The 26,408-nt window shown below is 44.4% G+C and overlaps 1 protein-coding gene across 2 annotated transcripts in view; it reads right to left on the bottom strand.

Moving 5' to 3' along the window:
* Positions 1–26,408, bottom strand: part of LOC126263114 (cytochrome P450 6k1-like) — a 277,469-nt gene that overhangs the window by 237,631 nt on the left and 13,430 nt on the right. The window contains exons 3-6 of one of the 2 annotated variants that reach the window (XM_049960122.1): positions 23,472–23,734; positions 18,720–18,913; positions 11,996–12,217; positions 822–1,073 (exon numbers count right to left, since the gene is read on the bottom strand). The exons of the other annotated variant lie outside the window; for it this stretch is intronic. Of the exons in view, the coding sequence (XP_049816079.1) occupies positions 822–1,073; positions 11,996–12,217; positions 18,720–18,913; positions 23,472–23,734 (931 nt within the window). The remainder of the gene's footprint in view (positions 1–821; positions 1,074–11,995; positions 12,218–18,719; positions 18,914–23,471; positions 23,735–26,408) is intronic. 2 annotated transcript variants of the gene reach the window in all.

Below are 26,408 nucleotides of genomic sequence, written 5' to 3'. Positions count from 1 at the left end.
TCGCGGCATGCTACCAGTGTTAAAGACTGCGATGGAGCTCCGTATGCCACGGCAAACTGGCTGACACTGACGGCGGCGGTGCACAAATGCTGCGCAGTTAGCGCCATTCGACGGCCAACACCGCGGTTCCTGGTGTGTCCGCTGTGCCGTGCGTGTGATCATTGCTTGTACAGCCCTCTCGCAGTGTCAGGAGCAAGTATGGTGGGTCTGACACACCGGTGTCAATGTGTTCTTTTTTCCATTTCCAGGAGTGTATGTATGTATGTATAAACGCCTAAAGATGAACAGAACATGTTCGAAACGCGTTGTATTATGTCAGATTAACCATAAAATAAAAAAGTGACTGGTAGCAGAAATTAGAAATAAATAATTATCCCACACAGTCACTGTTCACAAACATAGCGATTATGGCCAAGAATAAGCTGCACATAGTTCAATTAGCAGTGCTTCTTGCTTACTACAAGCTTGTTTCACCTATAGCCCTATTCTCAATAAACGTCTAATTGGAACAAACGGCCATATTGTATCATTGAATAACTGTTGACTCTCTATTTGTTGCTAGATTGTTAAAGGTAACGTAATTTCTATTTGTGTAGAATTTTTTCCATCAAGTACTTTTGACAGCTAGATTGGCAGTTTATTCTCGTTGATGGTATGTATTTAAACATGTTCAGATTCTTACATTTCATTACTGCGTACACATCTTTGCACATTAAAAGAGATATTCTGTACGGCGTTATTCGCCTGCTCAGTATGTATATTATAACTGCGACAAGTAATACCAAGTAATGGAAGTGAGAACAGGAAACGCTGATACTTACCCACGCAATTGCGTGGTCCCTCACCAAACGGGAGGTACACATACGGGTGTCTCTTGGCTTTCTCCTCCTCCGAGAAGCGCTCGGGGTCAAACCGCTCCGGGTCAGGGAAGTACCTGGGGTCGTGGTGCAGCGCGTAGATCGGAACGGCCACTGCGATGTCCTTGTCGACCACGGCTTTACTGCCTGGTATCTGGTACGAGCGGGTCGTCTTCCGCGGTAGCAAAGTTATCGGTGGGTATTTCCTCAAGGTTTCTGCAATAAATTTGAGATGTGTGAGAAATTTCTTCATTATTCTCTGTGACAGTATTACAACTAAAGCAAGAAAACGTCCAAGATGTACAGTGGTACGCAGTACAAGTGTACAGTCAGTCGCAGGTTAGTGGGATGCAGCAAGCTCTTTGTATGAGCGACATTACAATTTGGAACAGAGACGTAGGGACCAATATGTTGCAATTCTCCAACAACATATACGCTACACTGATGGCGAAGTCCCCAACACCATGTCCACAAGTGACTTAGGTACAATCTGAAAAAGAAGATAATAGAAAGAGAAAAGATAGCAATCACTGTAACTTAATATCAAGACTTCCCAACAAACTGGAGTTGCGCTAAATGATACCTCCTTATCGAGTAACAGGACAAATAAAGGTGGCCCGGAGAACAGCGATCCAGGGTACAAAGAAACACAGCAGAGGAAAGGAAATACAATACAAACCCGACTGTAACATATGTTGGGCCCTGGTCAGCAAGTTGCTGGAGGCGGATCGAAGCTGGACTGCTGGAATTGCTGCAACCGCATCCTGTATGTTCTGCTGCATTTCTTGAAGGCTGTGTTGGTTGTTGCGATAGACCTTAGACTTGGGGGCTCCCCACACAAAGTAATCGCATACTGACAGATCTGGTGACCTGGGTGGCCAGCTAGGGCCGCGACCAGACTGTCCTCTGCCAACCACTCTTCAGGCGTGACGACTGTGTGAATGTGCTTCAAGGTTCGGCCGGCTGTATGGGCAGTTGCTCCACCCTGTTGGAAGTAACTGTAGGTCTTTCTGTTCTGATTATATGCATACGTTCACGGCCAATCATATGCACTCGTCCGAGGGACTTTTACTTGCCCCAGCCTGTATTCTGGGTAAACTAGCGGCGGTGCCCTGACTGAGTTCTTTGGCGCCCTACGAGAGCGCACCTCTTCTGGATAAGTGGTCTGGAGACGCCGCGCCAGCGCAAAGTAAAATGTGGGGCTTGGCCGGACAGTGGTGGTCAGTTCGCTAGCGGCTGGAATACGCGAAGGTTGTCCTGGACAGTGGAGAGTATCAATGTGCGAATGCAACAGGTTTTCCTCTTTAGAGGTTGATACGTGAAGGATAGACAGAGGCAAAGTTTACGTTTCCTTCGTGGCATGTGCACTGTTCGTATGGAAAATTCAATCCGGCAGAGCAACGTTATGTGCCACGAAGGCGTTGCTAGGAGACTGAGTGTCCGTTACTGTAGTCAGACAACGAGTTGATGGTGAGCTCCTGTCCGTTTATTGGATAATAACTGAGTTGTCAAACGCGACTGAACTTGGTGGCCCTCGTGGGTGTTCCAGTGCCCCATCACTGGTGAGTAAACTTTATTTTTCTAAGGGAGTATCAGCGCTAACTTGTGCGTGTTTTGGCTGATTTAACTCTGTCAAACTATTGCACCACCCGAGAGGTATTTTATCGTAAATGGCGTCTGTTTGAAACCGCCCAAATTAGTATTCGCTTAAAGGCGTGCTGTTTGATAAAAGAAACTACATAATAACCTATTATTAACTGGTAGATTTATTCATATGATTAATTGATGCTAAATAGTCAGGGCTAATTCAAATGTTCAAATGTGTGTGAAATCTTATGGGACTTAACTGCTAAGGTCATCAGTCCCTAAGCTTACACACTACTTAACCTAAATTATCCTAAGGACAAACACACACACACACACACACACACACACACACACACACACACACACACACACACATGCCCGAGGGAGGACTCGAACCTCGGCCGGGTCCAGCCGCACAATCCATGACTGCAGCGCCCCAGACCGCTCGGCTAATCCCGCGCGGCCAAGGATAATTCCTTATCTTAAATGAATCGTAATTCGACGACTTGTAACATTGTTGTTTTTCTGTTCTAGAGCTCTAAAAACTAACTGTTTTTTATTCCAACTATGTACAAATTACCGGGATGGCCTATTGGGACAAATGTCGAATGTGACACCAAATAGTCTGGGGTAAGAATCTTGAGGTGAGGCCTTGGCGTTCGTCATCTAGTGGCTGAGGATTTTGGTATAAAGCAAGCAGGATTCCAATAGCACCACATGAGTGTCATGTGAATATGGAATCGATGAGTTCAAGAGGATCATACACAATATAATGCCAGATCTCAATGGCCCCAGATGACTGTCATATGAACATGGAATCGACGCATTCAGGGGGACCTCATCCAATGCCATGCTATTTCTCAATGGCTCCGGACGACTGTCATGTAAATGCGGAAAACAATGCCTTCAGCAGGCCCACACTCAGTGTCATGCCGGATCTCAGTGGCCCCACACAATTTTCATGTGAATACGGAATTGGTGGGTTCAGTGCCATGAAGAATCTTAGTGGCCTCATACGACTGTCATGTGAACATGGAATCCATGGACTCAGAAGGGCATACTCAATGCCGTGCAGGATCTCAATGGCCCCACACGACTTTCGTTCGCTGGGTTGTGCAGGATCGTCCAACCAAATTGCAGAGATTGAGTCAAGGAATGGACTTTTTTGCAGCAATATAGGTATCTACATGGACAGTTCGACGAGGAATAGAACAATATAGACTGTCAGCATGAGAGCCATTTTTGCAATCTCTGTTCACGTGATAGCAGAGTAGCCTGTAGAAAGTTGTGAGCCCAACGACAACACTGAACACAAGAGTAGCACCACGTCGTCTTTTCCCTACATTTCTGCACAGCATCACTGTGGATGTATTCATGTGCCGAGGCTTCGAGAAGAACGAACGTTGCGAGATTGTGTTGATCATAGTCATAGCGTCCCATTACCTAGTGTAATGGTATGGAGTAACATTGGCCACACAACATGATTACACCTCCGGTGACGTAGCCAGTAATTTAGACAGCATGCTTTACATTTATGACGTGTTAAGTCTGGTGGCTGAGCCCTATCTTCGAGGTCACACTGATGTTTATCTTTTAACAATGTAATGTATGACTGCATGTTGCCTGTGCTGTCCTGACCCACGATAATGAAGAAGGTGTTCGAGTTTTGCCCTGGCAAGCATGTTCTTCACATCTCTTACCACCGGCCACTGTGACCGAGTGGTTCTAGGCGCTTCAGTCCGGAACCGCGCTGCTGCTACGGTCGCAGGTTCGAATCCTGCCTAGGGCATGAATGTGTGTGATGTCCTTAGGTTAGTTAGGTTTAAGTAGTTCTAAGTCTAGGGGACTGATGTCCTCAGATGTTACGTCCCGTAGTGCTTAGAGCCATTTGAACCATTTTTGAACATGTTTCACCCACTGGAAACATCTTTTTGTGGTTTGCCGAGTGACCCTATCGTCAGCCACTACAATTAATGGACTCTCATAGAGCTGGAACAGCATGTAATGACATATCGATCATTCAAGCTCGGTTGGGCTCTATGACCAACCAGTGTTATGACCATTGTAGTTGCCAGAGGTGAAAGCCGTGTGTACTAAATTTTCACCCTGTGTACCCTTACGTCACCTCTTAATTTGATAGTATGTTCTTCCTTATTTCCTATGGTTTCTGGCATTGGAATTTTAATGGCGACGGAGTTATTTTAATACAAATGCTGTCTGTAAACTGAAGAGCACCATCGCTCGTGGTGGGGAAGTGATGTTTCCCGGAAGAAGCATGGAATGTACTCGCAAGATGCGAGCACTATATCACCATAGCTACACAATTTGCTGGAAACAAATGAAAATTTGTGCCGGAAGTCTCTCCCTGTCCAGGAATCATATCACTGCGCGAGCACTATGGACAGCGACACTGGAACATACGGAAGTTAGGACACACTGTGAAGTGTGCTCGGACAGCCGAAGCAGTTAAGAGGAACGCTCGAATAAATGAAAAATCCGGATTCGAGTCCCAGTTCAGTACAAATTTTCATTTGTTCCAGTAAATTGTATAGCTGTGGTTGCATCGTATTCGCAATTTGCGAATACATTTCATGCGTTAATATAGCTATCAATCTTCAGCAGCGTCTGTTCCGTCAGAGATCGATGCACTCATCTTTACGCTGTCAAACACAGACACCGCATTAATGTATACCGTAAGAAGGCTACAACTGCTGCAGATTCACATAAAAATTTTCTTTCAAGTTTAACACTATGGTGCAAGGCAATATTATTTTTTCAGTGTCTGTTCCTGCGTGTTTCATGTGTTAATTACACCAACTCATCGCGTCAGTTCATTGATGTGTTTGCCAGTAAAATGTGTATTGCTCTTGGGTTATGGAACATAGGGTGTTGTTTTGAATAACGAGAAAAGGGCCCCAAGAGCTGAAATAGAGAACACTTCTGTTCACATGCAGTCAGCAAATCCATATCTCGGCTACTATTCACCCGACTCTACGACATGTACCTCTAATACTTTCGCAATAGCTAAGCTGTAAGGTACTGAAAAATCTAAATCCATATACTGGTCCTCGATCTGTAAGCAAAAAATTCGAGACACGGTAAGAATTTGAAAGGTGGCTACACTGAGCCACAGCGCCAGAGATTGTGCCAAAGAGTTTTATTCCGCCGCCTCCACTGGCAGTGTTTGTTGAGAAGTAGTATGAGTCAAGTCGTTGTTGAGATGTTGTAGTAGGGAGTGCTTATTCCATGTTTTATGCAGTTGTTTGATGGGCTAGACAGCAGATGTTGTTCGAATGGAGATATTGTAATGATCAGAGTGCTTTTCGTCAATATATATGAAGGTAAAAAAATTCCCTTTTCTTTTCATTATTTCAATGTCTTAAATAATGCGTCATTACAGGTTCAGTCAACAAAGCATCTGGCTTTTGTTCTTGTATTAGAGTGTAATTCTGGTTTCCTAACGCAATTATAGTATTTCTATTTTTTTTAATTACTTCAGTATAAATGGTGTTCAAAATATCTTGTCTTATTGAGGAAGAACCGTGCCAGATGTACGTTGAATCGCACTTCCACACACAGAACAGTTACACTTGTGTTTTGGTTTCGTAGGTTTTATAGTTGCTGGGGACTTAATTAATTAATTGTGTTAACGAAAATTTTCTTTCATTCTTTGTTGTTGTTCTATGCAGTCAGATTGCGTACTAAAACTAGTCAGGGCCAACCGTTTACGACACTTCGTAATCGGACAGACAACTACTAAAACTTAAAAATATTTGCATTAAATTTTTAATTAAGCCCCCATGCAAATTCCGCTATTGAGTGTATCCCATCGTATCACATAGTGACATCCAACAATTAAAAAAATGTAGTAATACTTTCATATTCTTTGGAATAATTGCACTGTACGGTGTGGTAAACACTAACGAAATACATCCATCCGTTTGGGAGGAGATAATGCAGGTTCAGATTCATTCAGATGCATTATGTAGTACGAGGGCGTGCTGAAAAGTAATACCTCCGATTTATTTATGCGGAAACTCTTATAGCTTTTTAAATAAAACAAACTTTATTAACATTCTCCACAGCTATTCTTCATGTCTACATATTTATTTCCCAGCATGGTCACCCTGGCAATGAACACATTTCTGCCAACGAGACACCGGTCTGTTGATGTCGTCACTGTAGAATGTTTGACTTCTTTTGACGGAGCCACAACCATACCTCTGCTCGCAGGCTTCATCAGTATCAAAGTGAGGTCGTTCCTTAAGTTTTGGAAACAGATGAAAATCGTGAGGGGCCAAGTCGGCACTGTGTGGAGGATGATCAGTGACAGTGAACCCAAGGCATCTGATTGTTGTTGCACATGTCACAGCGCTCGTGTGTGGTCTGCCACAGTCGTACTGAAGGACACAGTGCTCCGTGTGTGGACGAACTCTTCAAACTGGTACTTGCAGTTTTCTGATGGTCTCACAGTACACGACAGAGTTGCAGGCTACAATTTGGAGCCCTCTGGCGACAGGGGATTGCAACTTGCGTCAACATAGCGAAAGGGTCGACCGAGTAATATGCATGACATGTAATATCTCAATCAATCTTGAGGACAGAATAAAAAATTTGGAGGCATTACTGTTTCAGCCCGCCCTCATCTATACCCGTCATTCCAAAAAGTTTGAGACTGGAGTAATAAAAAAAATAGAGAAAAATAAAGAAAGTGGTTTTATTGCTTCAGGTGTTCCACATTGCCTCCCCTGACTCGCGTAAAACGCACCGAACTTTCATGAAACCATGTTCAATTGTCAGAAAAATAATTTTTTTGGAATGTTAAATTTGAGTATCACATTGGCTTCAATGTCCGTTATGTCGAGAAAGATTCAATTTTTCATGTAAATTTCTGCACTTTGTCATCTTGTGGTGCGTCCGTAATGGGAACACCAAGTCTCGTTTCCCCCCTTGGTGATATATTCCAGGGCAGAATTTTCGAAATTTTGCATTTAATTAACGTGCGCCAGGTGTCCGCGCACTGTGGCTTCTTGTTTGCGAATTAAGGTGTGCGGGTCATACTTCTCACAAAGTTTTCTCTTTTCTAAACATTCCGGAGAACGTCTTGAACAGGTGATTTTTGGGATGTTGCTCCTCACAACTGACTGGTTGAATATACGTCTGTTATATGCAGTTTTTATTTCAAGCCACCACCCTCGTTCCAGAGCTGACGTTGCTTTTCTTTGGAAGAGCTTTGCAAAACCCTCAGAAAATAAGTTTTTCAGTCGAGCAGCAAGACACCTACACACCGCTTCCTTCATACACTCCTGGAAATTGAAATAAGAACACCGTGAATTCATTGTCCCAGGAAGGGGAAACTTTATTGACACATTCCTGGGGTCAGATACATCACATGATCACACTGACAGAACCACAGGCACATAGACACAGGCAACAGAGCATGCACAATGTCGGCACTAGTACAGTGTATATCCACCTTTCGCAGCAATGCAGGCTGCTATTCTCCCATGGAGACGATCGTAGAGATGCTGGATGTAGTCCTGTGGAACGGCTTGCCATGCCATTTCCACCTGGCGCCTCAGTTGGACCAGCGTTCGTGCTGGACGTGCAGACCGCGTGAGACGACGCTTCATCCAGTCCCAAACATGCTCAATGGGGGACAGATCCGGAGATCTTGCTGGCCAGGGTAGTTGACTTACACCTTCTAGAGCACGTTGGGTGGCACGGGATACATGCGGACGTGCATTGTCCTGTTGGAACAGCAAGTTCCCTTGCCGGTCTAGGAATGGTAGAACGATGGGTTCGATGACGGTTTGGATGTACCGTGTACTATTCAGTGTCCCCTCGACGATCACCAGTGGTGTACGGCCAGTGTAGGAGATCGCTCCCCACACCATGATGCCGGGTGTTGGCCCTGTGTGCCTCGGTCGTATGCAGTCCTGATTGTGGCGCTCACCTGCACGGCGCCAAACACGCATACGACCATCATTGGCACCAAGGCAGAAGCGACTCTCATCGCTGAAGACGACACGTCTCCATTCGTCCCTCCATTCACGCCTGTCGCGACACCACTGGAGGCGGGCTGCACGATGTTGGGGCGTGAGCGGAAGACGGCCTAACGGTGTGCGGGACCGTAGCCCAGCTTCATGGAGACGGTTGCGAATGGTCCTCGCCGATACCCCAGGAGCAACAGTGTCCCTAATTTGCTGGGAAGTGGCGGTGCGGTCCCCTACGGCACTGCGTAGGATCCTACGGTCTTGGCGTGCATCCGTGCGTCGCTGCGGTCCGGTCCCAGGTCGACGGGCACGTGCACCTTCCGCCGACCACTGGCGACAACATCGATGTACTGTGGAGACCTCACGCCCCACGTGTTGAGCAATTCGGCGGTACGTCCACCCGGCCTCCCGCATGCCCACTATACGCCCTCGCTCAAAGTCCGTCAACTGCACATACGGTTCACGTCCACGCTGTCGCGGCATGCTACCAGTGTTAAAGACTGCGATGGAGCTCCGTATGCCACGGCAAACTGGCTGACACTGACGGCGGCGGTGCACAAATGCTGCGCAGCTAGCGCCATTCGACGGCCAACACCGCGGTTCCTGGTGTGTCCGCTGTGCCGTGCGTGTGATCATTGCTTGTACAGCCCTCTCGCAGTGTCCGGAGCAAGTATGGTGGGTCTGACACACCGGTGTCAATGTGTTCTTTTTTCCATTTCCAGGAGTGTATGTTCATCGAAGGTGAATCGATGGGCTTGGAAACAATCTTTAAATTGATCAAACAAATAGAAAACTGACGGTGCGAGATCAGTACTGTATGCAAGATGCTTCACATGCATATCGTGAAGAGTTTGGACCTGGGTGGGCTGCGATACGTAGACACGCGCTGCCGTGTCAGAAAGAAAATAAAATAACGCTGATTGATAATAGATCTCGACGTTGTGTTTCTACTAGTTGCTACATGTACCACGTAGCGTTGGCTAGTTACTGTTGACTCTGTAAGTGGGCTGATTCTGTGTTGGCAGCACTGTGTAGCGCTTTGCATTGGATCTCTGACTGTGCTTTCTTTGTAAGAGACTCTGTGGCTTGTCGGACTCGTTGTTGGAAATTAATCGCCAGTACTGTTGGGCAGTTGGTTGGAAGTTAGTCACCAGCAGTGATGGAAGTACTGTTGAACAGTTCAAGGTGAACAGCCAGCAGTGATGGATTTTAGATCTGAGAAGTTAGTATTGATGGAGGGTAGAAGTCTGAAGTGTCAGTGTATGCTAACGATCTGGAGGTATCTGACTTGGAGATTGAAAATTATTCATGTTTATATATCTTTATACTGGATGTTCAAATGTGTGTGAAATCTTATGGGACTTAATTTCTAAGGTCATCAGTCCCTAAGCTTACACACTACTTAATCTAAATTATCCTAAGGACAAACACACACACCCAAGCCCGAGGGAGGACTCGAGCCTCCGCTGGGACATGTACTGGATGTCAATGACGATTTATATTCGTGTTTGAACTGGATGTCACATTATTAAGGTAAAAAAATACATTATTTGGTTTGCAGCAAAATCTTTCCTTTGCTAACCACATGCCTATTAGTAGTTTGTGGCTTTAGTAGTTAGAATCTTTTATTTAGCTGGCAGTATTGACACTCTCTGTATTGCAGTAATTCGCATAGTGAAGATTTTTGTGAGGTAAGTGCTTAATGAAATGTATAGGTTATTGTCAGGATTACTTCTTATTCAGGGCCATTCTTTTGTATTAATTATTTGAAGTCAGGTTGTAATTTTTTTTGAGCAGTTAAATTGCGTTGACAGGGTAAGAAAAGGTAAAGAGAGAGTAGGCACAGTACGTTCAGTTTTACTCGCCTGTTTCAGCATCAAATAACGTAGAAGTTTCATCTTCTCAGTCGTTCAGCAATTTAAGTACAGAAACACTCATTTAAATAAAGAAGTTTCAACTGCTTTTATAGGTAATGTTCCAGAAGTGACGGTTGTGAGTCCCAGTAAAATGTGAGCATCGCTTTTCCTGCCAAGGATTAACTCTCTAATTCCTTTTAGGCTGGATATTACAGAGTGTTGCCATTCCATACTCTGACGTTTGCTCTCTGTTTCCACCAAGGCTTTTTTTAAAAAAAGATTTCGCCTTCATTAGCACGATGGTCCAATAGCTGCCGACAGATTGTCACACTACTGCGTTTGTGTTATTAAGGGACCCATTTTTGCCAAACTTTTCATGTTTGATGTGATATGCAGAACAAAGGATAGCGCGCATTTACTTTGCATTTCATCAGCAGTCACTCCTCGATTATTCAAAATCAGATAACGGACTTGCTTAATGTTGACATAAGTAGCGGATGTGACTTGGCGTCCTGTTCTTTCTTCGTCCTTCATGCTTCCCTACTTCGGAGGCTTTAGAAACACTTCGCTTGGTATAACATTGCCTCCATGTTGTGCTGATAGTCTTCTATTGATCTCAGCTCCCATTACACCTTCACACCGCAAAAGACCGGTTGCCGAATACTGTTCTTCATTTTTGCCAACGTAGACTGACTGATATGGCAGTAAGAGCGCAAAGCGAACTGATGTGGCTACGCTTAAAACCTGCCGCTAAATTATAATAGTCTTACTTGACTTTACGAACCACTTTAGAACTTCTCGGAAGCAAAGAAAGGAAAATCAGCTTTGTGGCTATGTGCTATCGTCAGCTGTCTTGTAGTCAGTAAATACTGGCCGCGTCAAGACATTCAAAAGAGAAGCGGCCGATTACTTGCAGCGTGATACAGCCTACCTTGACAAACGACTTGACTTGGAAGAGAAGCGCGTGCAAAGCTTTCAAACCATTTTCATTAACAGGGAAACAGTGCTCAGCTTCAGAATTCGTAGAAGCGACTTCTCCTCGATATGAACTTAATGTAGACGAGGATTTGCTGTTCGAAGAATGTGTGCAATTAAATAACTTCCTCAAGGAAGAAGAGAACTTCTTTTAAGCTGAAGTCTGATGATAAGTGGATGAAATTTTTTCGTCGTTATGGTAACTGTTCGGAGTTGTCTGTTTCGCGTTTCCTACACCACATTCCGCTGCTGCTCCAGAAGAAATTTTCGGCCTTATGAAGAACACTTGGTGAGCTGAGAGAATCCGTTTGTCAGTGGCAACATTAGAAATTGAACTAATAGTGAAGATGAATTATTCATTCGTGTGGCTGTAGTTTAGTTGTTTTCTGTGCGGAGAAGGAGGGAAGATCCTACTAAAGAGTTTGAAAAGTGAGCAGCAATATCAATAAGGTAAAACGCAATGCTTAGTTATATTGTATTTCGGCCTTTGTGGGTTTTGTCTATGTTTCGTAAAGAAATCTCGATTTTATTTAGAAAAAACCTCGCAAATCTAATCTAACGACTAGCGACGACACTAAGTCGTACTGCCAACGTGAAGACTATTAGAGCGAAAGTGCAGACTGACCCTTGTTAACAGCTGTATTTAAACAACATGTGACGACGACTGTTCTGCGGCGTCGTCTCAGGAGTAGCGACAGACGTGCTCGCAGCCGCCAGCACTCACCTGAGAGGACCTTATCGAGGTACGGCATCCCCATAACGGCGTCGTACGTGAAGCGGCCGCCCGTCCTCTGCAGGGTTTCGTCCACCTCCTGGTGGAGCCGCCGCTGCACCTCCGGGTTGAGGGCCAGCTCGTACAGCGCGTAGCTCATCGTCGTCGACGACGTCTCGAAGCCCGCCGCGAAGAACAGCATAGCTTGGGCCGCCAAGTCTCCGTCGGATAGCTCTGCAAAGCCACAGGCAGACATTGAAAATAAGAAATTGTGACGGGATTAGCCGACAGCGAAAAAAGAAAGTCCGCAGCATAGTCGAACTTGATGGCAACATGATATCTAACTGTAGTTATACTCACAACGGAACGATTGATAGAGCTGGAATAATAGTAGGGCGACTTGGAGGCGAACCATCTAATCTCTAACAGTAGTCATAGTGACAACGGAACGATTGGTTGGTTGGTTGGTTGATTTGAGAGGAGAGGATCAAACAGGGAGGTCATCGGTCCCAACGGATTAGGGAAGGATGGGGAAGGAAGTCGACCGTGCCCTTTCAAAGGAACCATCACGGCATTTGCCTGAAGCGATTTAGGGAAATCACGGAAAACCAAAATCAGGATCGCCGGACGCGGATTTGAACCGTCGTCCTCCCGAATGCGAGTCCATTGTGCTAACCACTGCGTCAGGTCTTTCGATAGAAGCGATTGATAGAGCAGGAATAATAGTAGGGAGACTTGGAGGGGAACCATCTTCAAACATGATGCGACGATGATAATAATGATGTTGATCATCATCATCAGCAGCAGCAGCAGCAGCATAACTTATTTGAAGTCATATGCTCCAAGAAAGCCTCCCCAAGATTCCTCGATGCATTAGTCTCCACCTTCATGCATCCGTGCTACTCGTACCTGTTTTCTCATTTCACGCTCCAATCAGTCAGACCCCGCGCAAAATAAGGTGACTTCTGTGCAAAAACGTATTTCTGTAGTGAGCTCTGGTCGAGTCCATCTCGTTGTACAAAGAAGCGGTCACCTCATTTGCCTTGGCACTTCGAGCGTTCTGGTTGATATCCGTTCACTGTGTAGCGTAGCACTGCAGCCTCCACGCACCATAGGTGGAGAGAATGTTCTTCATAACCAGGCGCTTGTGATTGTAAACGAAGCGATCAAAATTTACATAGGAAGAGGAGAACGAGAAATCAAAAATCTCACTGAGAATTGTGCCCGAGATTGTTTGCATGACCGATAGTTACTCCAATTACACAATAAATAGAATAAAGAAGGAAGGGGAATAAACAAATCTTCGAGTAGCTGCCAAGGCTTCATTACTTCTGAAAGACATGAAAGAAAGAAGAAAATTTTCTTCTAAGGAAATGTTAATGAACAGGGGACTCCCACATAATTTCCACGTGAACATCGTTTTTTATTTTCCACTAGCGAACCTGGAAATGCTTCATAATAGCTAAATATGTACGGGAATAGGACATACGTTTGTCCTAATATCCTTCTCTTCCCTCTCTCTCTCTCTCTCTCTCTCTCTCTCTCTCTCTCTCTCTCTCTCCATCTCCTCCTCGCCCTCTCTATGTCCATTTCCTTCCAACCCTTCTCTGTCCATCTACTCCTCCTCCTCTTCCTGATCTTGAGCCTTGTTCATTGTTATCGCCAAATCAGATTCCGCAGTAGTATTCTATTCATAAGGTGATAAAGCATAAATACAACTTTTCTGTTTCCTGTGAAATCCGACAAAAAGAAAACAAAACCACACATATTTATAGCAGATCAAAGCGCACTATTTTCTTTCTCGCAGTCGGTTTTGACAGAAAACCTGTACATTGTTATTTAAAAAATATATAGCCTATGTCCATAATAATAATCAATCTCTGCTGAACAAAATTTAAAGTAAATTGGTCAATAGCTTTTCATTTTTTGTTATCAATGTTTCCCTATGTCCATTCGATCGTTTATTAGAGTAACACGTAAAAATCTGAAGTAAGCCAGTCAAGAACTTTTAGTTATTTTGGGAACAGTTTTTCTCCTTTATCCGTTACATATGTACTTACATATTATATATATTAAAAATACATGGCCTAGGTCCGTCAGAATGACCATTAGAATACCTAGTAAGAATTTGAAGTACATTGGGCAAGTACTTTTCGAAATTTTTGGTTACAACGTTTCTCATTTCTGTATTAAATATGTATTTATAAATTAAGAGATAGCGCTCCATTGTGTCAAAATTTCAAAGCAATCGATGAAGAACTTTCGGAGATTAAAGATTTTGAACAAATAAACACTTACATTTTTATTTATGTAGATTTTCAATATTACAGTAAACGATGTTGACGTCAGTGCTGCATTTTTATCGCTTCTTTTGTTTTATGAGACTTTCCTCCGGTAGCTCCTGGTCGGAATTGTTTCGCTTTGGTCTGTCCTCTGTTTATGTGACTATTTTTCGATACTATGCTTCTATTCTGACGAGGAGTTACTTGTAAAATTAAGCTGATTATTGTTGTATTGTTGATTGCGTTTACCTAAACTTATGGCTTGACTTTTTTTCAGGTTCATAAACATTTTATTTTTATCTGTTATTACTTTTATGTTGTAATTTCATGCACTGACACGTTCCATGACGTTGGAGATTTGACCCTCAATTTGGTCCTACGGAACTTGACGTCTAAATAAATAAATAAGAAACTATTGCCTTTCAGAGTCTATATCTGTCGAATTATGCCTCATACTGATATAATCTGTCAATACGATCGTTTACAGATTATTAATAAAGGAAGATAACGCATCTGTGCATAGGCTTCAGCTGTCGAACTGCACCTGCCCTTTGACACGGTGGCCGTTACGGATGGAGGGAGCCCCCATCACTAGAGGCAGCACAGGATACGGTGGCTGATGCACAGTAATCAGTTTTCGTCCAAAGCGCAGAGCGAGTTCACTAGTTTGTTCAGAAGGGCGGGCCGACAGTGTTTTGTCACCTTTCGGACGGTAAGCGATGACAGAATCGAGGCGCAGGCCCTGCAATCTTTCTCAAACGATTTTACTGAAACCATTCGGTAAAAAAGTTATTTATACATTACTTATTGCTTTATTATGTCAGCTTCATGTTGATGTGTCCATCATTTCGTTAATGGTCATTGTTATTGTGATATTTGCATGTAAGTAAGCGCTGCACGAAATTCGAAAAGCCGTGCGGATGGCCGCGCTGTTTAGGGCGCAATGTGACGGGTTGCGCGGTCCTATCCCGCCGGAGGTTCGAGTCCTCCTTCGGGCGTGGGTGTGTGGTGTGTGTGTGTGTGTGTGTGTTCTTAGCATAAGTTAGTTCAAGTTAATTTAAGTACTGTGTAAGTCTAGGGACCGATAACCTCAGCAGTTTGGCACCTTAGGAATCCACATACATTTGAACATTTTTTAAATTCGAAAAAGTTTGCAGTGAAAAATTGGGGTCGCTATGATTTTGCGTTTAGTCCAATATGTTTCTGCGTATGAAATGTTTAACATATCGAATTTTTGTTTAGACTTGGGAAGACGTCTCTATCTCTCCAATCTCGAGAAAATTGATCTGACGTAACGCACTCATTTCCGATCGTACCTTGAGAGCGATAAAGCCACAGTGAAATATCCACAACATTCCCCATATTTCATAAACGGTTTGAGGTATTCAGGTGAGATTTTGTCAAATGATAGCAAGCAAAGAGCAGAGTATTTTGCTATGTGGTTATTACATTCACCGACATGGTTCCTCTAAAAAGAACACAGCCAATTTCCTTCCACTTTGTTTCCTACCCCGACCTTGTTTTCTTCCTTCGGAAAATATTTTTGTGCTAGACGAGAACTATTGATGTTAAAATTACCAAATATGCAGCAACCAGTAGCAAAATCTTGTTTTATTTATTCACTTTTGCAAATCGATTTCAACTGATTAACAGCCATCATCGGTGCTTTCAACCAATATGTGCCCTGAGTAGTAATACTGTCTTAAGCAGAGATCAAACATAAACAGGCAGCGTTGTGTCCGTGTTTAATATGGGGCACGCGTGCGGTCTACCTTAGTCTGACAGAGGGCAGATTGTGATGGCCCGGAGGTCGGCACAAGCACTTAAGAAACTTCAGGACTTGTCGGATGTTCGAGGAATTCTGTGGTGAAACGTGGCGAAACCAAGGTGAAACCACGTCCAGACGTCGTGGGGTTGGGTGGTCATCCCTCATTACAGACGATGGACGTCGTTGGCTGTGCATACTGGTAAAACAGAACAGGCGGCGAAGTGTGGCGGAACTAACATCACACTTTAATGCTGGGTAGAGTACAAGTGTGTCTGAACACGCAGTTCAAATGGTTCAAATGGCGCTGAGCTCTATGGGACTCAACTTCTGACGTCATTAGTCCCCTAGAACTTAGAACTAGTTAAACCTAACTAACCTAAGGACATCACACACATCCATACCCGAGGCAGGATTCGAACCTGCGACCGTAGTGGTCTCGCAGTTCCAGACTGCAGCGCCTAGAACCGCACGGCCACTACGGCCGGCGAACACGCAGTGCACCGAACATGTCTAACGACGAGCGTCCGCAGCCGGCGACCCATGCATGTGACAACTTTAATACCACGACATCGGAAACTACTACTGAAATGGGCACGTGACCATCGGCACTGGACGTTGGCGCAGTGGCAGAGCGTTGCACCGTCTGACGAATCCCGATACCTTCTTTTTCATGCCGGTGGGAGGGCGCGAAACCGTCGTCTTCCAGGAGAACGGTGGTACACCTGTCCTGCGGGACGGAGACAAGCTGGCGGCGGCTCTGGGGAACATTCACGTGGACATCCACGGGTCCGGTGGAGCTCGTGAAAGGCACCATGACGTCCAAGGAGTGTCGTATACTGGTTGCAGACCACCGCCCCTTCATGACGATCGTGTTTCCTGACGGCAGTGGCATTTTTCATCAAGAACGCCAGGAGTGTGATGGAGTGGTTCGAGGAACGCAGTGGAGAGTTCCAATTGATGTGCTGCCCCCCCCTCCCCCCCCCCTTAACTTGCCAGATCTGAACCCCTCGAACAAATCTGGGATGTGATTGAACATGGCGCTCATCGTCCCCCCCCCCCCACCCGCCCTCCCGGAGTTTAGTGGAATTAGGTGACTTGTGTCTGCAAATGTGGTGCCTACTTCCTCCAGTGACCTAACAAGCCCGCATTGTTTTCATGACATAACGCGTCGCTGCCGTTATCCGTACCAAAGGTGTACATACCAGGTATTAGAATTATATATGAATACCTGCAGCTGCCGACGGGCGTTGATGTATATCAACGGAGACAGATGAAAATGTGTGCCCCGATCGGGACTCGAACCCGGGATCTCTTGCTTACTCTATCCATCTGAGCCACCAAGGGCACAGAGGATAGTGCGACTGCAGGGACTATCTCGGCACGCCTCCCGCGAGACCCACATTCTCACCTTATATGTCCACACACTACATTCATAGAGTCCCTACCCAACACACTCATTACTCGTGGAAGACATTCCTATCAAGTCCTGTAAGAGTTCGGGTAATATGTGTGCATCCGCACAGAAGAAGGAGATCATGGCCGGTATTGCCAAAACTATATACTTATATGGATATGGTGTCTGTTCTTTTGAACACTTGGTAAGAATGTCTTCCACGAGTAATGAGTGTGTTGGGTAACGACACTATGAATGTAGTGTGAGAATGTGGGTGCGCGAGATATTCCCTGCAGTCCCACTATCCTCTGTGCCCTTGGTGGCTCAGATGGATAGAGCGTCTGCCATATAAGCAGGAGATTCCGGGTTCGAGTCCCGGTTGAGACACACATTTTCACCTGTCCCCGTTGATATATATCAACGCCCGTCAGCAGCTGTAGGTATTCTAATTTCGTTCTAGACGGCTGCAGGTGATCAATGGTTTCTGTTCGACACCACATCCATATAAGTATACCATTAGGTGGTCATAATGTTCTGGCTGGTTAGTGCATCTATTCAGTTTATAGAATCAGGAGTATAGGACCACAAAATGCATTTACTGTATTAAAATAATGGCCATAAAATCTACAATAGAGCAAGTATCAACATTAGAATAAAGGGGCGTACAAGTAATCTTACAGCTTCTTCGCCAATCACCCTAAAAATAATGTATCAATATTTATCCTTCTGTAGCTCCGGCCTGGAAATAGTATTCTGTTTATCGTTCCTCAACAAATTTTCAGAACTGAAGTTTAACTACTTTAACTGTTCATTATTAAACAATCGCCAGCTGTGTAAATCAATCACTCTACGCCATGTCCAATCTTGCAGCGACATTAGTTATACACGTTAAAATGAATTGCCTTTATAAACTTCAAACTTGGACAGTTTAAAACCTTGGGACGTTGTTTCAGAAGCGAATAGTTAACTGTTTCTAGAGGAATCAGCTGAAACTTTCTTACTGGACGGATACTGTGCAGCACTTGCAGCTATTTATTACATTTCTTTCCATTAGTTGGCTGTTGCACATGATCAGTTGCTGAACTCTGTAACCTGTTTAAACTGCCGTGACGGTCTTCCTTGCTTTCTGCTAAGTGTTCCAGAAAATCTAACATCGTTATGTACTATTCATGATTCTTTTCATTGAAAGCGAATATACGGGTTTACTGAAGGAAATTCCTAGTAGGACTGAAAGAACATAACACTGAAGTAAAAAAATTCACATTATTCGTTAAAAAAGGAGAGAAAACTTACTCCAGTTGCTGATGTCGTCATCTTGAGCCTTTGCGCTGGAAGACTTCTCATCGTCTACGAAGCCTCTGTTCTTGAGCTGTATCAGCAGGTGCATGAAGTCATTGCGCACCACGTTGTTTCTCTCTCGGTAGCTCACTGTATCCTTCACCATGCGCTCAAAATAATGTAGAACCTCTTTCCGGCCTATAATCCTCCTGCAACATACCCAAATCACACTTACAACATTAATCAGTTAAGAATGTTAGAAAATCTACAATTTCTGGCTCAGATGTTATCGATCACATTCATTAACTTAATTCTGTCAAACTCACTGTCCATTTCAGAGCATATGTTAACATGAACTCCTTTGTTAATTTTCCTGTCATGAATGAACTACTAAAGTGTCCTCCCTTATTTAACATTCCCCCGTGTAACTCCATAGGTCATCCTGAGGGACCTTCTGTGAATGTTCAGCAGACACGAAGGGTCATACGGAAACACACTAGGAACCTTAATCTCGGTGTAAGTAAATGAATCATCAACTAGGGTTAGCACTATTCTCAAACAATTCGCTCGCGCTACCCTCGTTAATCGGTGTTTGTATAGAATCTCATGACGATTTGACCCTACTTCTATTTATTGTCAGTTTCCTTGTGATAGAGTACATTTACAGTGACGCTAAAGCCATAAGCCTAATTTTTTTTCGGCATGAGTGAAATGCCGGAAAAACGGTTGTAATAAACGTGTTATCGTCTGCGATAAGATGCTGGATGGAAAAGGTAGCCATTGGAGCTTCACACGTATTCCAGCAAGACTGCACCCCTACACACACTAGGAATTTGACGCAAACATCGTTTCGTGGTAACTACGTTCTATGGCCGCAAGAGTTCATCAATCGGAAATATTGCGCCCGGGTTTCTTGATAATTGTGCGGTAAAAAAAAGGGGGGTTCAGTTTGTAGCTGTTTGCAACGAGAATTACTTCTTTACCTTCTTATGACCAACGAAAGATCAGTCTGAAAACGTTCGAAACTTGTCACTGTCTTATATAATTACATACCCCTTAAGACTTGGTCCAGTTTTGGAAACTGTAGTAAATAACATTTTTACAATGGAGACGCGGTTATCAGTGACCATAAAACTGTGTAGCACACTTGTTACACCACTGAAGAATAACTAAATTCAGCAACGCGTATGGTCTGATAAGTCGACTACGGGGAAGTTCATAACTTGGTCAAATCTGAACATTCATTTATGCTGAAGAAACTGTGGAAAAAGAGTTTTCATTTTAAGTGTGTATTTCGTTAGACGCTGAAGCTATTCGTTGTCGACGCACTAGAGTAAAGGGTGTATATGGTTAAGTTCAAAATGGTTCAAATGGCGCTAAGCACTATAGGACTTAGTATCTGAGGTCATCAGTCCCCTAGACTTAGAACTACTTAAATCTAACCAACCTAAGGATATCACGCACATCCATGCCCGGGGCAGGATTCGAACCTGCGACCGTAACAGGCGGGCGGTTCCGGACTGAAGCGCCTAGAACCGCTCGGCCACAGCGGCCGGCTATGGTTAAGTTTTAGGTTACTAATACGAGGAGTAATGCAACACATTTTTTTTCGGTTGAAAAATGCGGAATTTGTTGTGGAACATTGTGGAATATTTCCGCTTCAGCTCCTATAGTTTCATGAAGTTCTGATAGGTAGTGGCGCTAAATGTATCCTACAAAATGGCGTGTATAGAGGGGGTGGTTCCAAGCAGAGGCCTGTCATTGAGTTTCTTTTGGCGGAAAACCAGAGCATCGCAGATATTCATAGGTGCTTGCATAATGTCTATGGAGATCTGGCAGGGAACAAAAGCACGGTGAGTCGTTGGGCGAACCGTCTGCCGTTATCGTAACAAGGTCCCGCAAACGTGTCCAATCTCTCGCGTGCTGGCCGCATACAGCTGAGACTCCTGAAATACTGGAACACGCGAGGTGACAGACAGATCACCACCAAACACCTCTCTGCAGAAGTGGAGGCCTCTATTGTTAATACTAACACTTGTCCAGCAGTTGATATAGTCAAAGCTGTGTGCCTGTTGGTTTCTTCACCACGTAACACATTACTATATAGGGCAACGAATGACCATCTGTGCGGTGTTGCCTGCTTGTTACGAGGCTGATCGTGATAATTCTTTGTCAAATTGGTTCATCACTTACAACCGGAAACGAAACAGCAATCTATGAGGTGGAATGCAAAATTTTCGGGACGGGTGCTGCCATCTGGAGAGTAGGAGTAATAGATCTTTGCACCGCTAGGTAGAGAGAGCTGCATACCTGATGAGTCAGTGAGGGGAGTGGCATTCAGCTGGGAGGACGTGTTGCGTGTCCACAGTGATTTCCGTAATACTCTGTGTTTGGTGTGTGGCGATTTTACGATGGATCCGCGAACAGAACAGCGCGTGTGTATCAAATTCTGTGCGAATCTCGGAAAAAGTTCTATGGAGACCCTTGCAATGATTCATCAAGTGTTTGAGGGCAGAGCATGAGCTGTACGCGTGTGTTTGAGTGGCATGTGTGTTTGAGTGGCATGCTCGGTTCAGGGCCGGCCGTACAGAGGTCGAAGATGATGCTCACACTGGAAGGCCTGTTAGCCGCACAACGCCAGACATTGTTGCCAAACTTCAACAACTGGTTCGTGTGGATCGACGTCGAACCATTCAAGACCTTGCAGATGAAGTGGCTATTGGTTATGGGACATGTCAACAAATGTTGACTGATGACTTGGGCATGCATCGTGTCACCTCAAAATTTGTGCCAAGAATCTTGACTGCCGATCAGAAGGCACAACGTGTTGAAGTGTGCATGAACCTTCGTCAGACCGCACCTGATGGTCAAATCTTCTTGTCACGGGTTATCACCGTCGACGAGAGCTGGATTTACGGTTATGACCCAGAGACAAAGCAACAATCGTCGCAGTGGAAGATCCAGGGCTCTCCAGGACCCAAAAAATGAGACAGGTGAAGACTAAACTGAAGAGCATGATCGTCGTTTTCTTTAATACCAAGGGAATTGTGCACAAAGAATCCGTCCCACCCAACCAAACAGTGAATTCTGCATGCTACTGTGACGTTTTGCGACGGCTCCGTGAAAACGTGCTGCATCACGACAACGCGCCCTGTCACACGTCCTAGCTCACCAGGACCTTTTTGGCAAAAAACAACATGGCAGTCGTACCCCACCCAACGTACTCGCCAGATTTGGCACCTGGCGACTTTGCGCTATTCCCAAAACTGAAACTCACGTTGAAAGGCCATTGGTTCGACAGTCTAGAGAGGATTCAAGAAGCATCGCTGGCGGTGATAAAAACACTCAAAGAACACGACTTCCAGAAAACGTTTGACCATGGCTGAAGCACTGGGACTGGTGTGTACGTGCGGATGGGAACTACTGTGAGGGTGATGGTCACCATTAGTCCAAAGATAAGGTTTTCAGCGGAAGACAGCACCAGTCCCGAAAATTTTGGATAGCACCTCGTATAGAGGATAAAATGTTCCAAGCTGCTCTCTCAGCCTGTAAAGTCATGGTGACAGTTTTCTGGAACTCTGAAGGGGTTATTCTGTTTGATGTCCTCCCTCATGGTGCAACGATCAACTGTGAAGTGTATTTTGCTACCTACAGGAACTTGATGAAACGACTTCAGCGTGATCGTCGCCACAAAAATGCAAACAAACTTCTCCTTCTCCATGACAACGTAAGACCTCACACAAGTCTGCACTCCCTATACTGGCTCACAAAACTTCGTTGGACTGTTCTTCCTCATCCACCCTACGGCCCAGGTCTCACATCTTGCCACTTCCCTTGTTTGGCCCTTTGAAGGATGCACTCCGCGGAAAGCAGTACGTGGGTGATGGGGAGGTTATTGCCTCAGTAAGATGTTGGCTCCAACATCGATCAGCACAGTAGTATCATGCCAGCACACAGGCCCTTACAGGTGGCGTAAGGCCGTCACACTGAACGGAGATTATGTTGAAAAATAGGGCTCTGTAGCCAAAAGAGTTGTGAATAATGCGGTGTAGTGGAATCCCAAATAAAACCAAGCTGATATTAGAAAAATGTATTATTTCTTGAACGTACTTCGTAGAATAATAATATTACTGATGAGCTAACATTGTTCCGTACTCGAGTTCGTGCTGGACGACGTTCGATCAGCAGGTAGCCTGTTTGAATGCTGGTGGTGTAATACATTTTCATCATCAGTATGTGGACTGCAATGGGAACAAGAAGTGGTGACGTAAACATCTCGTGCTAAAGTCCTGGATTAAATTCAAAATATCTCTTCCTGATGGTGGGTCCCTCAGATGGGAATATGCAAGCAATTCAAATTGGAGAAGGAAGATTATGGTTCACGATCCACGAACTCGATGGCGACGGATTAGAAGATGGAACTGGAAAGGACCGGGCATGAAATCGACTAATTGTCTTTTCAAAGGAACAACCCAGTTGTTCGCTTTAAGTGATTCACCGAAACTATGGCAAACCTTGATCTGGACGGTTTTGAAAGGAAACTTTCTGAAAGCTGAACCTAGTTTACCTGCCATGTAGGGCACATACATAATTTGGCTATAAACCACACCTAGACGCGAACGAGTTTAAACTGAAAAACAACTATAAACCGACAAGCTAGAAGCTGCGAACCTAAATTGAAGTAGTATTTTAAATTTCGAAGCACCATTGTGAATTCCGGTACAGACTGGTTTCGGAATGTCTTGACATGGAGCTACTAAGACTTACCTGTAGAGCTTTGCCGTAGGGATATGGATGGCGAGTAACAGGTGTTCCACCCTGTCTGACGGGTAGAATTCGAATATCTGGCGTCCCCACTGTCGGAATTCAGCGTCCGGGTTGCGCTGGCAGTTGCACTCGACGCCGAAAGCGACGCTCCCGATGACGTCTGTCGTGAACCTGGCCGAAACGTCGCGAACCTCTAATACTTGTCCGCTCCGCGCTGCATCGTCCAGGACTTCCACCATCTCGCGCCCACATCTGTCCATCGTCTGCAGGCAACAATGTAAACTGCTATAACATTTTTTATTCCACCAGTGGACTGTAGTGCGCACGAATCTAAGGAACTTCATGACGCCTGTAAATCGACATCAACTGCATAGGACATATCTGAAAATTTAAAAAAAAAAAGAATCCTGTGAAACCAATGTAGACTTTTTGTAATCATAAAGACCCCAAAACAATTTCTACCTTCAACTTTTTATTTCGAGATAAATCCTGTTCTTCATGTTCGATTTGTGCAGACTGAGTATACCTTATTCATTGTTATACTGGGTGTAATGAGTATAAATGTAGATATTTCAGTTGGTGACTGAGGACGGTGTACGGAACAATGTTATATCAGTATTTACGTCATTTGCAGACTAATAATTATAACACATTTTTTAGCTTGGTTACTACCTCGAAGTACATGTGGCCAGAGCAAGCCATTAATGTTTATTTTCCCCTGGGAAGAAGGTCAGGCGTTGATGTGTGGATGTACAGATACAATACATGAAGTATATACTGACAGGCATAGTCCACTTAGTGGGCAGAAAACATCAGGTCGTAAAATTTGTCATGTGTTTATAGGAAACTGTGTGACGTAAGAAAAAACAACCGACACACTGATGTGTGTAGATATGAAGGTACCACATATAAAATTATCTGGACTTGCGCCGATTATCATAGTATGGCCATCAATCTATTGCCCATGGAGGGTCATATGCTACACATAACAATATCTGTATTATCTTTAACACAGTGTAATGGCTATTTAAGTGCCACTGCACAGTATCTATAGCTGCAGCTACTGGAGTAACATGCATTTGGGTCTGTGCATTGTAAGCTTTACGTTTACATTGATGCATTGTACATATAGCTCTAATTCTGGTCTGATAGAGATCATTATATCATTAGTGTCAGCAGCTAGTCAGGGAACCTTTGTCCTGATATGATATACGAATTTTTGTCTGTAGACGTATATAATGTTAATTTTTCATTACATTTTGTTACGAGTTATTGAAAAGTCATAAATGAAATCATGCAGAGAACATAGAAAACATTTTTCTTTAAAATACGAATGAGATAATGTTTAAAATATAAGCCAAATGTCTTTATAGCTTGTTCACATGAGAGTACTTGAGCGAGAGCCGGAAAAAAGTGCACCCTGATCGATGGAGGCATCATCTGTGAACACTGTGATGGACCTAACACAACTGGGCCGAACGTAATCATTCCGCATTGCTACAGAGGAAAGCACCCCTGAGTCAGCGTACCTCGTAAAATTCCGAAATCGAAATTTGTGAAAACAAATTAAGGAATAATATTTTCTTCACGATGAATACGTAATATGTACATTTACCTGTCATTAGGCCCTGCTGACTCAATATCACCGTCAATAATGACTGCAGCGGGCACTGCTCCGTGAATCAATGGAAATGTATCGCCTGGTCGGATGAATCACGTTACTTGTTACAGCGCCGGCCGGAGTGACCGAGCGGTTCTAGGCGCTTCAGGATGGAACCGTGCGACCGCTACGGTCGCACGTTCGAATCCTGCCTCGGGCATGGATGTGTGTGATGTCCTTAGGTTAGTTATGTTTAAGTAGTTCTAAGTTCTAGGGGACTAATGACCTCAGATGTTAAGTCCCATAGTGCTCAGAGCCATTTGAGCCATTTGTTACACCAGGTCGACGTTCGTGTCCGGATACGCCATTATCCAGGCGAGCGGCTGCTCCTGAACGTGCACAGACGCATTGTTATGGGATGGGTCTCATCCTCTTGCGGTTCTGTGGGAGCTGTGATGGTCACTGGAGGCACCATCGTAGCTGTCGACTACCTGAACATTATTGCTGACCACCTGCATCGCTTCATGCATGAAGTGTTCCCCAACGGCGATGTCAGCTTTCAGCACGTCCTCGTCAGGATGCCGGAATCGAGTTACAGTGCTTTGAGGAGCTTGATCGACAACTCACGTAGGCGTCTTGGCCATAAAATTTGCCTTATCTCTGCCCCGTGGAACACATCTGGGATGCTATGGGACGCCAGTTTCGTGTACACGAACCACTGGCCAGTAATTTATGGAAATTACATTATTATTCAATTACTGGTGAGTTGTTATATCCGCTAGACGCTTTTCAGATAAAATTATTGTGATTACGTTCAAGGGCATCAACCCACGGTGCTGTGCATAACCACGTGCAAACCACTTTTAATATCAGTTTTACGTTGTGCGATTTTTGTGTAAGCGTGTACTGCAGTGATTAGTTCTTTTGCTTACTTCATAGTCAGATAACATTTACAAAATTCATTATTGGGCCATAAAACTAGCCATAGCTACAGTATGTTCGCGCTTAGTTTATCTGCTCGTGTTAGTGTACCAGCTCCTAACACAGTTCATAACATACACTCCTGGAAATTGAAATAAGAACACCGTGAATTCTTTGTCCCAGGAAGGGGAAACTTTATTGACACATTCCTGGGGTCAGATACATCACATGATCACACTGACAGAACCACAGGCACATAGACACATGCAACAGAGCATGCACAATGTTGGCACTAGTACAGTGTATATCCACCTTTCGCAGCAATGCAGGCTGCTATTCTCCCATGGAGACGATCGTAGAGATACTGGATGTAGTCCTGTGGAACGGCTTGCCATGCCATTTCCACCTGGCACCTC

This window comes from Schistocerca nitens, chromosome 6, assembly GCF_023898315.1.
Source record: "Schistocerca nitens isolate TAMUIC-IGC-003100 chromosome 6, iqSchNite1.1, whole genome shotgun sequence".
Classification (NCBI taxonomy): domain Eukaryota; kingdom Metazoa; phylum Arthropoda; class Insecta; order Orthoptera; family Acrididae; genus Schistocerca; species Schistocerca nitens.
Note: the sequence above shows the minus strand (reverse complement) of the source record. Positions and strands in the feature narration are given on the sequence as shown.